We start from the raw sequence: 13526 nt of genomic DNA, 5'->3' as shown, positions 1-13526 counted from the left end.
GCTGAAGTTAATTTTCTAACTTCAAACCGATCACCCTTGCGTATCACCCGATCGGAAATCAATTTTCTGATTTCCAAACGCTGAGTAGAGCTATGAGCGATAATATTCAGTTAACATAGTTGACCAAATTGCATTTATTCAAAGTCGTTATAAACTGGAAAAATACATAATTAACTAAAATAGAACTTTAAATGAGAAATGTTCCAGGTGTTGGGAATAGGTTTCCCATTCAAGCACTCCAAGCGGTATGCACCATTGTTCAGATTCTCTTTCACCCTGAACGGTCCTTCCCAGTTAGCCGATAATTTTCCATGTGTTGGATTTTTCCTCGCTTCACCCGTTCGTCTCCACACTAGGTCTCCTTCTACGAATTGTCTTGGTTTGACTTTGGTATTGTAGCGTCGAGCAACAAGCCTTTTATGGGCTTCCAAGTGAACGGCTGCCATATCACGCCGTTCGGGAAGAATATCTAAATTGCTTCTAAGATGCTCTTCGTTCTCACTCATATTGTTAATATCTCGTCGTAGCGTAGTCTCCCCAACCTCTACTGGCAGCATTGCATCAGACNCGTACGTGAGGTTAAAGGGTGACTCTCCTGTGGCACTATGTGGAGAGCATCGGTATCCCCACAATACCTGTTGCAACTCGTCCGCCCATGCTCCTTTGGCCTCGCCTAACTTTTTCTTCAANTCTTGAATGATGATTTTATTCATGGCTTCTGCTTGGCCNTTCGTCTGCGGATGCTCTACCGAACTAGTCAAGGGTGTGATTCCCAACTCCTTATAAAATGCTACGAGCTTTTTGTCAATGAATTGCCGACCATTGTCGGTGATGATATATTTAGGCAGCCCGAATCGGCAGATTAGTCTCCATACAAACTTTTGTACCTGGGAAGCTGATATTTTAGCTAGTGGCTCGGCCTCCACCCATTTGGTAAAATAGTCAATTGCGACCAAGAGGAACCTAAACTGAGACCGACCGGTTGGAAATGGACCTACTATGTCCATTCCCCATTGAGCAAAGGGCCATGGAGATACTATGGCCGAAAGTACCGCTGCTGGTGTGTGTATTATATTCCCATGCTTCTGGCAAGCCAAACACTTGACAACAAAGGTTTGGCAATCCTTCTCCATTGTTGGCCAGTAAAATCCTGCCCGTAACGCTCGGGCCCTTAACGAACGGCCACCGCCGTGCCTCCCACAAATTCCTTCATGTAGTTCTTGCATCACGTATTCAGACTCATCTTTAGATATGCACTTCAACATTGGGGTGACAAACCCTCTTCGGTATAGCTCCTCACCGACCATGACATATCTGGCAACCTGCTTCGCTTCTTCCGTTCGGAGAGTTACTCCTGCCTCTTGCTACTGAATTAGCTTTACAATTTCTCTTCTCCAATCGTCTCGTTCGGCAACGGAATAGATTTGTAGACATTCAACTGCAGGCTTGAAAACTATCTGCCGGACCAAGGAGGATAGATGTCCCTTCTCTTTACCAGTGGATAATTTTGATAACCGATCAGCTCTTTGATTGTCACTTCTGGGAATGTGATTGACTTCGATGCTGTCAAAGTGTGCGAACAGTTGCTTAACTCTGTGGGAATATTTGAGAAGTTGATCATCCTTAATTTGGAAGGTGCCGTTCATGTGACCCGCTACCAGCTGTGAATCCGTCTTACAACAAAGCTCTTTAACTCCTAAGTCGTGTGCTAGCTCGAGGCCGGCTATTAAGGCCTCATACTCAGCTTGGTTATTGTTGGCTTTAAACCGAAAGATCAAGGCCTGTTCAACAACTATTCCGTTCGGTCCTTCTAAGACCACGCCCGCTCCACCTCCTTTAAGGCCGGACGATCCATCCACATATAATGTCCATGAGTGGCAATGGACCGATCTCCTTGGGAGCTCGGCCACGAAATCAGCAAGGTGCTGGCCCTTGACTGATCCTCGTGGTTCGTACCTCAGACCGAACTCAGAAAGTTCGATGGACCAGCCAATCATCCTACCTGCTAAGTCGGGTTTTCGCAAAATTTTCGAAATAGGGTAATCTGTTCGGACAATTACCTGGTTTCCTTGCAAGTAGGGACGGAGTCTTCGGGTGGCGATCACAAGTGCTAAGACTATTTTTTCCAGTTGTTGATACCTGGTTTCAGGTTCCTTCAATACCCGACTGATGAAATATACTGGTCGAAACTCAGGAATTTCCTGCACTAATGCGGCACTGACCGCCTCTTCACCGACCGCCAAGAATAGATGCAAATCACAGCCATAGTCCGGGCGTCTCATAACCGGAGGGTTAGAAAGAATTTGCTTGACTTCGTCAAATGCCGCTTCACACCGATCGCTCCACTCTACCTCTTTTTGTTTCTTCAGCAGCTTTAGAATCGGCTGAATTCGCTCAGCTAATTTGGGTATGAATCGGGATAACGACGTAAGTCTCCCGACCAACCTCTGTACCTCCTTCAAACTACTCGGACTTCTCATTTCCAAAATAGCGCGGCATTTGTCCGAGTTGGCTTCAATGCCTCGGGAAGTAAGCATGAAACCTAAGAACTTTCCTGCAGACACTCCGAACGTGCACTTGAGAGGATTTAATCTCATTCCGAACTTCCGTACTTGATCCAGAACTTCGGCCAAATCCCGCAAGTGGTCTTCCACCGATCGGCTTCTCACTACCATATCATCTACGTACACTTCCATACACCTTCCTATTTGATGTTGAAAGACCTTATCCATGAGTCGTTGATATGTTGCTCCTGCATTTTTTAGCCCGAACGGCATTACCTCATAACAATAATTGGAGCGTTCCGTTATGAAGGCCGTTTTTTCCCGATCGGGTTGATACATGGGGATTTGATTATATCCCGAATATGCATCTAAAAAACTTAAGATTTCGTATCCAGAAACTCCATCTACTAAGCCATCGATGCTTGGGAGGGGATACGTGTCCTTCGGGCATGCCTTATTAAGGTCTGTAAAATCCGTGCACATTCTCCAATTGCCGTTCGGCTTCTTGACCATCACCACATTCGACAACCATGTAGTATACTTCACTTCTCGTATAAACCCGGCTTCCAACAATTTTGTTACTTCATCCTCTACCGCTCTTCTTTTCTCGTTGCCTAACCTCCGCTTTCTCTGGGCAACTGGTCGGGCATCCTTGAATAGTGACAGTTTATGGGATATGATGTCAGGATGAATACCTGGCATATCAGCTGCTTGCCATGCAAACAAATCTTTGTTTTTCAGCAACAGTTCTTCTATCAAGGTTGCTTGATCGGTGGTAAGATTGCGCCCTATGGTAGTACATTGATCCTCCTGCTGTCCAATAACAATAGGACGTGTATCTCCTAGGGGTTCCACCCGATCGTCAAATTGTGTTCGAGGGTCCAATTCCATCATGGCGACTTCTGATCGGTGGCCTGAGAAAGTGGTACCTCTGGGCTTGACCTTCAAACCTGCAGTGTAGCACTCACGAGCCATTTTCTGGTCGGCCCGAATGGTGGCAACCTTTCTGTCATCGATGGGATATTTTAAAGCTAAGTGTGGGGTCGAGACGATAGCCCCAAACATGTTTAAGCACGGTCTTCCCAGTAAAACGTTATATGATGTGTCGGCTTCTACTAGCAGGAACCGAACCTTCATTTCCTTAGCCTCCCTGTCAGCTCCCAAACTGGTTCTCAAATCAACATAACCCTTTGTATCTACTCTCTCTCCTGCGAATCCTACTATCTGTTCATTGAAAGGCAAGATCGCATCCTCCGATATATCCATTTGCTTGAAAGTCTTCCAATATAATATGTTGGCCGAACTTCCTTGATCTATTAAAACTTTACTCACTTTGTACCTGGCAATCATTGTTGTTATCACCATCGGGTCATCTTGCTCCAAGTCTGGTGCGTGAAAATCGTCATCCGAAAAAGTAATGGTGGGCATGGATCTTTTTGAGGTGTCTGTTCGGTGGGAGCTGTGTAAGTTTCTTAAGTGCCTCTTGCGGGCGGCTGACGTCGATCCACCGCCTGCAAACCCTCCAGAAATAGTGTTGATTACTCCTCGTACCGTTCGGTCCGCACTTCTGCTTCTACTCCGATCAGCTCTAGGGCGACTCCTTTTTCGGGATTCTGATTGAGATGGGAGCCGATCGGATCTGGTTGGCACTCTTCCTCTATGGACGAACTTCTGAAGGTGTCCGGCCTGGACCAAAGATTCCAACTTATTTTTCAAAGTAAGACAATCTTCAGTTGTGTGGCCCCGATTTTGATGATATCGGCAATATTTGGTTTCATCAGCTCCTCTAGGCGTAGGTATTTGTACCACCGCTAGCAGATCGGCCCTCAATGCCTCCTCCAAAACTCTCGCCCTTGGTGCGTTCAAGGGGGTATGGTGAATATACTATTGTACTTGGTTACGCTCTTTGCCTCTGTAGCCTCCTCTCCTGTCATTGCCACCGGACTGTAGTCCGGGTCTCATTCTGGCCGATCGGGGTATTGACTCTCGCTCCTCTCTCCCACGTTGATGGGCTCTTCCTTCTTCTATGCGAATGAAACTGGCCAATTTGTTTTGTAGTTCGTCCATGCTTTGAGGCTCTTCGGCGTGGAGATAGTCACAAAATGGACCAGGTTGCAATGCAGTGGTTAAAGCACTCACCACCAGTCGTTGATCGGCATTCCGTACTTGCCTAGCGGTACGATTGAACCGATCCATAAACATTTTGAGGGACTCGTCACGTCCTTGTCTCATTCTTACTAGGGCCGTGTAAGTCACTCCAGGCGTCTTACTCGCAGCGTACTGTTGGGTAAATAGCTGGCGTAACTCGGCGAAGTTGTCGATGGTTCCGGGTTGTAATGAATGGAACCAATCCAATGCTTCCTCTTTTAGCGAAAGAGAAAAAACTCTACACCATACCAGTTCATTGGACGAATATACTGCCATGGCATCTACGAAAGATCGTAAATGTTTAATAGGGTCAGAGGAGCCTCCATACTTCTCCATTGAGGGCAGTACTTTGTTCTCTGGTATGATTGCCTGCATTACCCTTCGCGTAAAAGGATGCAACCCCTCTGCCTGATCACCATATGGAGGATTTTGATCCTCGTTTCTCTGCCTCTCATCTCGACGATGAGGATCACCTCTCTCATTACCCCGACCTCTTCCTCGTCCTCCGTTTCTACTCCCGACTCTACTTACCGATCTTCCGTTATCTCTACCTCCACCTCGTCCATTGACTTCTGCAGCTTCCTCTCCATGCACAGGATTTTGTTGCTCCTGTCGCCTCTCACCTTGAGTAAGAGGTTGTTCCCCAGTGTCCGAATGATAGGTTTCTACATTGACAGAGCGGTCGGAATGACCTCCTACTCGGTTCGCTTGTTCCGCCCTTATTGTCGCGATTTCTGCCCTCATCTCCTGAATTTGCTGTTGCAAGTTCTGCAAGATCTCCAAAGGTACCTCTCCTGCCATTGTGGTCGTTTATAGGTCAATGAAGGTGAACTCGGCCCCACGGTGGGCGCCAAAATGTTTCGGATGGAAAGCCTGAGACCAAGTCACGACCTTCTGGAAACGACAGCAATGTACGCTCTCTCTCTCTATCTGGTAATGAATGAGGATCTTTGCTTCTCTTACCGACCGGCTACTACCTGCAGATTAGCACTCCGACGCTCAAGTTAGCAGAGTAATAGCTCGAATGTGAATACTTAACAAAAATCCAACCCTTTACCTGACATTTTACCTTCCTATTTATAGGCGTGTGTGCCTGGATATGGGCTGTAACTGCCCATGTGTAGTGGCCCATGATCCCTTGTATTTCGCTTGTTAGTATAACTGCTGGTAACTTCCTCCTAGTTATCAGCGAAACTACCCCTTACAGGTCCTAATATCCTGCCGAGATCCTCGCTTCACGTTTTGCTCCTTAGCATATTACTATTACGCTATCTTAATCATGATGTGTCCCGATTGGTACTTCGGCCTTCCCGATCTCCCCCTTATCTTACCCGAACGATCAACCTTCTTCGACCATAATGTCATCCATCCTTTCAGATTTTGCTTGACATATTTTCCTCCCGATCACATCACCGGTGCAACCGATCATATCACCGGTGTGACCGATGATATGTTAACATATTCCCATCACGTCCATACACAATTAGAATTCAAAAAAAATTAACAGGACAGGTAAAACTATGACTTTAATTAGGATGGATAACTATATATTTATCTTCGTTCCTATTCTTATAAACAGATTTTGGATAATAATTATACTTAAATACTCATAAAACAAGTTTGGATTAGTACTCAGATTCAAATTAAAATATTTCATATATATCATGGGACTTTCCAGTAAATACTTTGAGAAACTTTCACAATTTAAATAAAAATTCGCAGAAAACTCATTTCTTGCAAAATTAGTATAAAAATTAATAATAAAATCTTAAAAAATAAAGAAAATAAAAAATTACAATAATGACAGTTGTTTATCATTTAGTTAAAACTATGCTATACAACATCTTTCAAAATTTAAATAAAACTTATTTTTATCCAATAAACTTGAAAAAAAAAAAAAAACTTAGGGTTGGACAAAAGAAAAAAAAAAGTCTCTATCTCTTCCGAAAAAATCAGCGTCAATATTTGGGCTTAGCTACTAATTACACCTATATTGAGGCTTTAAGCCTTTTTAAATTTTGGATATAAAGCATTGGGGCCGTCAGCCTTATTAGAAAGAAAGGACAACAATAGTATATATATATATATATATTTTCACGTTTTACTAGCTTCTCTCTAATTATTTTTTATGTCTATTCTCAACAGTTTAACAATTTATTTATCAAATGTTTTGTTGTTACACCGTGTATTTAATTATATATTAAAACATTTATTTTAGTTATTAAATTATTGCTTTTAATTTAGGAAGTTTAATATCTACGAAAAAATGTTACAAGTTTATAATTAATTAAAAATATTATTTCTCAATGTATTGCTCCAGAAAATTTAAATTATTTTTCGAATTATATAAACATGAAAATTTATACCTATTTTAGTTCAATAGTGAAGGTGAATCCGGAAAAGGATATTTATAATTTCTTTATACTTATCTAGTAACATAAGTACATGTGTGTAATTATGCCAAAAAGAAAGTCTATAAAAATAGCTTATGATAATTTTGTGAACTATTTTCAACTTGTTTCGAATTGTTTTTCATAAAAACATGAAAATAGTAACTTGAAAACAAAAAATCAATCGTATTTTCTTATGCATTATAGATACAATTTATAGATATTATATTTTTAAATTTAATAAAACATAATCTGAATTTTTGTCCAATGGAATATTAGCTCACTTCAAGTGGATTTAGATATACATCACAAAAATTCTATATATTAACTTGACATTATTTAATGGACTCTCTTTTATATGTGTTATAATTGAAATATTGATTTAGATATTAACTTAATCAATAGTATCAATTTAATCAAATTATTATACTAATATAACGAATATATTGTGATTCAAAAAAGAAATATCAGATGGAGGTGGACAATATACAGCAAATGTCCTTTTATTATTTTTCTTTAGATACTCTGCAATCAAATGCTGCAAGTAGAGTCGTCAAAATGGGTCACAACCCGCGAGTCAACCCGGCTCGTCACGGGTTCGGGTCGGGTTGGGTTTAAAAAATACAATCCACTTATATACGGGTCAGATTTCAACCCGGCTCATTTAGACCCGGCTCATGCGGGTTGAACCCGTGGTGAGCCAGGTTGGCCCACCAACCCACCTACCTAATTTTATTTTTTTAATTTATTATTTTATTCATAAAATCCCAAAAAATAAAATATTTTCTTCACTCAGTATACCAAAAAAGTAACATCTGCTCTCACAAATCACTTTCACGGTACTTGCTCGCATTTGACGGTGCTCTCACCCTCACTTCACTAAAATTCTTCAAGGAGCAGGTAAAACACCCTTCCTTTTTTCTTCTCTTTTCTCCACATTTTTGTTTTCTCACTTCTCTTTCTTTGTTCTTTTTTTTCAAAAATCCTATAATGACAAAAATAGGGGTTTGTGAATTTGTTTTTTGTTCTAGGGGATTTGAAGACATGGAATGATTTTTTCATGTTCTGACATGCTTGTATCAGATTTTGTTCATTTTAATTAAATAATTTGAGTATACATTATTTGAACAAGCTCTTTTTTATATCTTTGAATTTTGGAAATTATGTTACAGATTAAAATATTATTTTTTTGTTGATGTTGTTGAGTACTGGTTCTTTTTTTTTTTTTTACTAATATTTTTTTATTGATTGTTGGAATTGTTCTGATATTAGGAAAATCTTTATTAGTGAATTTGGAGATAACAAGAACAAGGGTCAAGGGTTACAACAAGAACAAAAAATGATGAATACAAGAAACTTATTTGTATGTTTTATGTGTTTGTTTTTGAATGACATTTGGATTATATTGTACTTTTTATTATTATTTTGAATTGTCTTTAACATAATTTTTTGGGAGTGAAAATTGTTTAAATTTAAATTACAGAAAGTTTGTATTTTTTTATTTTAAAAAAAATGTAATTAAGTGGGCTAGTGAGCCAACCCGTTTACCCACCAACCCGTGGTGGGTCGGGCCGGGTTCAAGTTTTTCTGACTCGCTAATAAATGAGTCGGGTTGGGTTGGCTCACTAAGTGACCAACCCGTGGTGGGCCGGGCCAGGTCGAGCCGGGTTACCCGTTTTGACAGCTCTAGCTGCAAGATAAGGCCGTTGGTTAATTATCATTAAGATTTTGTTTATTTGAGTGGATTTTGAAAGAGAGTAATTGAGAGGATTTGAGAGAATTTGAAGATAAGTTTTGTTGTTATTTACTTGAATAGATTTGGAGGTAAGAGGTAGGTAAGTGTAAATTTGGAAGTAAAATTTGTGAGAATTAGTGTAGGAATTAATTTATATGACAGATTAAAAAAATTTACTTCTAAATTCACTCTGACTTACCTCCAAATCTATTCAAATAAACAACAACAAAATTTATCATCAAATCCTCTCAATTACTCTCCCTCAAATTCACTCAAGTGAACAAGACCTAACTAAAAAAGAGATAAAATATGATCAATGCAATGGTTAAAATTTCCTCAAAAGATATTATATGTGTTGTTCTTCAAACTATATAAAAATTAGGAATTAAGAAGGATAAAAGGGGTCAGACATATCAGCTCGCAAGCTGAGCGAAACCGTCAATTCAACTTAAAAAAGTAGGTCGAGAGAGAGTTTTTAACTGGGTCTCTCAAGCTTGATAGTTTAACATGCTAGTTCTATTAGTAAGTTGATTTAGTCCAGCAATTTGGTTTCATATTAACAAAGTTCATCGTCAACATGCTTTCATGTAAAATATAAAATATTTGAGTCAATTTCTATGATTTATTAGACTCTTCATGAAGGAAAAAAGATATCAAACTAGCTTGTCAGTCTGACAACATATCGAATCGAATTGTAAAGTTCAACTTATTTTCAATTAGCAAGTTAACCTGACCTTGTTCTTGTCACTCTTATATAAAATCAATTAGAAGTTAAATCACCAAAACATTTGTTGATGGAGGATCAATTAAAAGCACTTTAAATTAAAAAATTTAACAACATTATTTTAATTTTTCCTTTAAAGAAGCTAAAGTATTTGTCATTTTATTTTAGATTTAAACATGTAATTATTAAAAGAAAAATTACTTTTAGACTTGTATATTAAGATTTATTTAATTTTGGTTTAATTAATTTTTTAGTTTATGATAAATTTTCATATTTTTAGTCCTCTTAAATGTTTATCTTTTATTAAGTACAAAATTTTTAATATTTTTCAACTGAAATTATAAGAGATTTTTGTTATTTTTATTCAAAACATCTTGAAAATGAGACTTGTTATGTTTACTTATCGTTTTCGAATTATTATCTACATCTATAGCAATAGTTATTATCATGATCATTGATAGAGTGACGATGTAAGATTTTCGAAAATTGAGTATTAAATGTAGTAGACTGTTTTAAATAATAATACTTTATCATTTTAATTCAAAAGAATGAAAATTACAAATATAATTTTCTAGCAAGGAGTTTCATTATCTAAAAAGTTATACCTCTCTAAAACTCTTTTCCTTAAGATTCCTCTACCTTCTTTCTAGAAATTCAAATTCCCTACTTATTTATCTGATGATCAAAGAAAGGTTGAGGAATCCTTGAGTCGAGATCTTAAGTTCTAGTCGATCAATTTCAGCTAAAGAGTAAGTTGATTTCTATCCTTTCTTTTAAATTCGGTGGTTTGCATGTAGGTGTTTTCTCGATTAATCTGAGGTCTAAGTCTTCTCTAAGGCTCTTTGTTGATCAATGATATTGAGGATAGGTTCTGATCAAATTGTTGTGGTTTGTAAGAGCAAATAGAAATTTGAAAGTTGTAGGATAGGTTTTATAGTCGATAGTATTTGTCAAGTGTCAAACAGGTAACAAAAGCTAGTATTATTAAATTTTTTACTAATAGAAAATTTTCAAATAATGTTTGTATGATGGTATGATAGTTGATTTGTGAAATTTGGTATGTTTAGTTGCTTGTAAAAGTGGTATGTTGAACGAAAACTTATGAATACTTGTGTGTAGTTGGTTTGTTGATGTGAAAGTTGATTCTTAATGAATTTGAGAACGTTTGATTGGTTATTCTGAGTTGGTGATTTGTTGTAGAACCTTGCTTTGATAAGAAGATAGAAAAATAGTGTGTTTTTTGTCCAAAATGGGAGTTTTAACACGTCAAATTTTAAAAGAATGATCTTGGAAAAAAATTGAATCTTTGGGAACTATTTTTGGGTCAGTAAAGACTTAGTTGGTCTCTTACATTGCAAAAATTTGGTTTCTATAGATCTAAAACTATCGTATGAGTTTTTGGATAGTTGGTTTGGTTTAATGAACTCAATTCATGTTCAAATGAGCACATTGGTATTCAACATGAGTTATAAAAGTGTTTACCAATCAATTTCAGTGTTGAGAATACCAATTTGGTTATTTGAATAAGTCTAGGGTGCATCTAAGTCAAGTTTTAGAGTTGTCATTTAGCATAGCGCTGTAAAACCCAAGAGCTATTAAGTTCTAGGATGATGACCATCACTTTGGACGCTGAGCGGAGGAATTTGGTGTTGAGCGCCACTTTTTCACTACAGCCCTGAACCTCTTTTTCCTTTTAATTCACAGGGCGTTGTCACTCTTCTAGTTTTGTTAATTCATTTGAAGGTTGTCTGATGGCTATATTGTTTGAATTTGGTTGAAAGTGCATATATTTTGATATCTATTAATGCTTTTAGAATGGTATAATTATGCTATGAAAATGAAAGATATGTGTTGTGAGAAGAATCTCAATGAGAGATTCTATATTTGAGTAAGTTGTGGTGAATGCCTGACAATAATATTTCTAAAAGAAGGTATCCTAATATTCTACCAACCAAGATGAATAGGAAGGTGGAGAAAATGGTAGGAGATCTTTACCTTGGACTTTTTGAGTCTTAGGAGTGAAAGATACCATGATTGTACACCTTCATTGACATCTATGTCAAAACATCGTATCCAAATAATTGAGTCTTGAGTCAATTGTTGTATGATTATATGTTTTATAGAATGTTGTAATGTTAATTTAATATTTGATATATATAGTTGTGATATTTTAATTTCTTCACATACTAGCTTACACTGCTTGTTTTGTTTTTTTGTTCTATGTGTGTTTTTGTTTAAATCTTTTAATAATTATCACTATTTGGTGTGAGCAGAGGATACTATATGTAGGATATAGTTTGTCTTTGATGGAGTCGAAAGATATGATTGAGTGATGTGCGCGAGATGTCATGTTTTATATATATATATATATATATATATATATATATATTTTACTTTTGGAAAAGTTGAGTTATGTAAATATTTTGTGTTGATATAATTATTACTTATTTTATACATTATTCTTATCTTTATCAGAACATGTAATGTTTTATTTAATAGATTTATTCTATTAGATAGGTTGTTACATATCATAATAATATTTCATTATATCAATATTTTTTTGATGAAAACAACAAAATACCTGTAACTTTATATTAATTACAAATCATTTATTTTAATTCACGGTGATGAGTGAGCAAATGATATTACTTAGTTAATGAAAAAATTAAAACATTGATATAAAATTTTGAATACTTAATTAATCAAATTTATGATAAAAGTTAATTAGAATTTAAAATTTAGTTAAACAATGATTAATTTGACATGTATGATTTTAATCTTAATTATAGGTATGCAATTTTAAAAGTTTAATATCATTAAATTATTATTTTATAAAGGGTTAAATATGTTTTTGATCCCTTAATTTTCAGTGAAAATTGGAATTAGTCATTCTTCAAAACTTTGTCCTAATTTAGTCCTCCAACTCTAGAAATGTATGAATTTAGTCCTTTTAACCAAAATTTATTAACTTTATTTGATGTTTCAAATGCGTTTCTCAGTTTAAGATTGAAGCAAAAATGTATCAAATAGTGTAAACAATTCCAATGTTATCATGAAACGTGCTTGAAACATCAAATAAATCTAATAAAATTTAGTTAAAAGGACTAAATTCATACATTTCAATAGTTAGGAAATTAAATTAGACTAAAGTTTTGAGGAAAAACTAATTCCAATTTTAACTTAAAATTAAGAGATCAAAAACATATTTAACTCTTTTATAAATACCTGTTGAATGCTTAACTATTGAATCATAGGTTATAAAAGATAGGCTAATGATATTTGGAGAGCATTACAAAAGTTGAATCTGCTACTAAAAATCACAATTAAAATATTATATGCTTATGAAAAAATATAATTAAATATTATAGCAGGAACCATGATGTTATGTTATGTCTGATGCAAAAACAAAAAGAAAAACAAGTTTATGATATATTGATGATGGTAGGCTCAAACTTTATAGTAACCTACTTGACTCATTTAAGACAAAGCTTTGACCTGATTAGACATATTTCCATGGCTGTGCATTGGTGTGTGGGAGATGTAATGTAACAAACTATTTTTCCCAACAAAAAAATGGGTGAAAAAAGGGTTAGTGAGAAGCTGAGGTGTTGAATAATGAGACTGTGACTTAGGGTACAGCACTGCAGAATGTATGATGGAACACAGAAGGTAAAATCACAGTAATCAATTCAGTGAAGGACAGTGATTAATTGGTGGTGAAAGGGTTAATTCTGTGTCCTTCTTCTTCTACCTTTATCGGAAGAAGATACAAAACTTCAATTCAATTTCAAGCTATGAAAAGAGAGTTGAATCCATATTTCTTATTCTTCACATTTTTTGACAAATGTGTTAGCCTTGACCAATTTCTTAAAATGCCATAACTTCCTGCCTGGTGTGTGCTGCCTCGCATCGAAAACATAACCATTAACCATCCTTTTAAAATGCCACTGCTTTGGAAATACCATAAATGGAACAAATTTTCCTCATCCCTTTGCAAATCTATTACCATTAAACCATTCATCAAT

General features: G+C 36.4%; 1 protein-coding gene across 1 annotated transcript; it reads right to left on the bottom strand.

Moving 5' to 3' along the window:
* Nucleotides 1-1364: 1364 nt before the first annotated feature.
* Nucleotides 1365-5453, bottom strand: LOC106780321. Its single transcript, XM_014668597.1, has 2 exons — nt 4398-5453; nt 1365-4190 (listed from the first exon to the last, which is right to left on the bottom strand). Exons 1-2 carry the CDS (start codon nt 5451-5453, stop codon nt 1365-1367), a joined length of 3882 nt encoding a protein of 1293 aa, XP_014524083.1.
* Nucleotides 5454-13526: the final 8073 nt, after the last annotated feature.

The sequence above is a fragment of the Vigna radiata genome, unplaced genomic scaffold (assembly GCF_000741045.1).
Source record: "Vigna radiata var. radiata cultivar VC1973A unplaced genomic scaffold, Vradiata_ver6 scaffold_179, whole genome shotgun sequence".
In the NCBI taxonomy this organism is placed as follows: Eukaryota; Viridiplantae; Streptophyta; class Magnoliopsida; order Fabales; family Fabaceae; genus Vigna; species Vigna radiata.
Note: the sequence above shows the minus strand (reverse complement) of the source record. Positions and strands in the feature narration are given on the sequence as shown.

Excerpts from the sequence above, each read along its gene's own strand:
- LOC106780321 (XM_014668597.1), bottom strand. The coding sequence starts at position 5,453 with ATGGCAGGAGAGGTACCTTTGGAGATCTTGCAGAACTTGCAACAGCAA. Across the intron at positions 4,191-4,397 it reads GAGGCAAAGAGCGTAACCAA|GCCGGACACCTTCAGAAGTT; the intron begins GTACAATAGTAT and ends TCTTTGGTCCAG.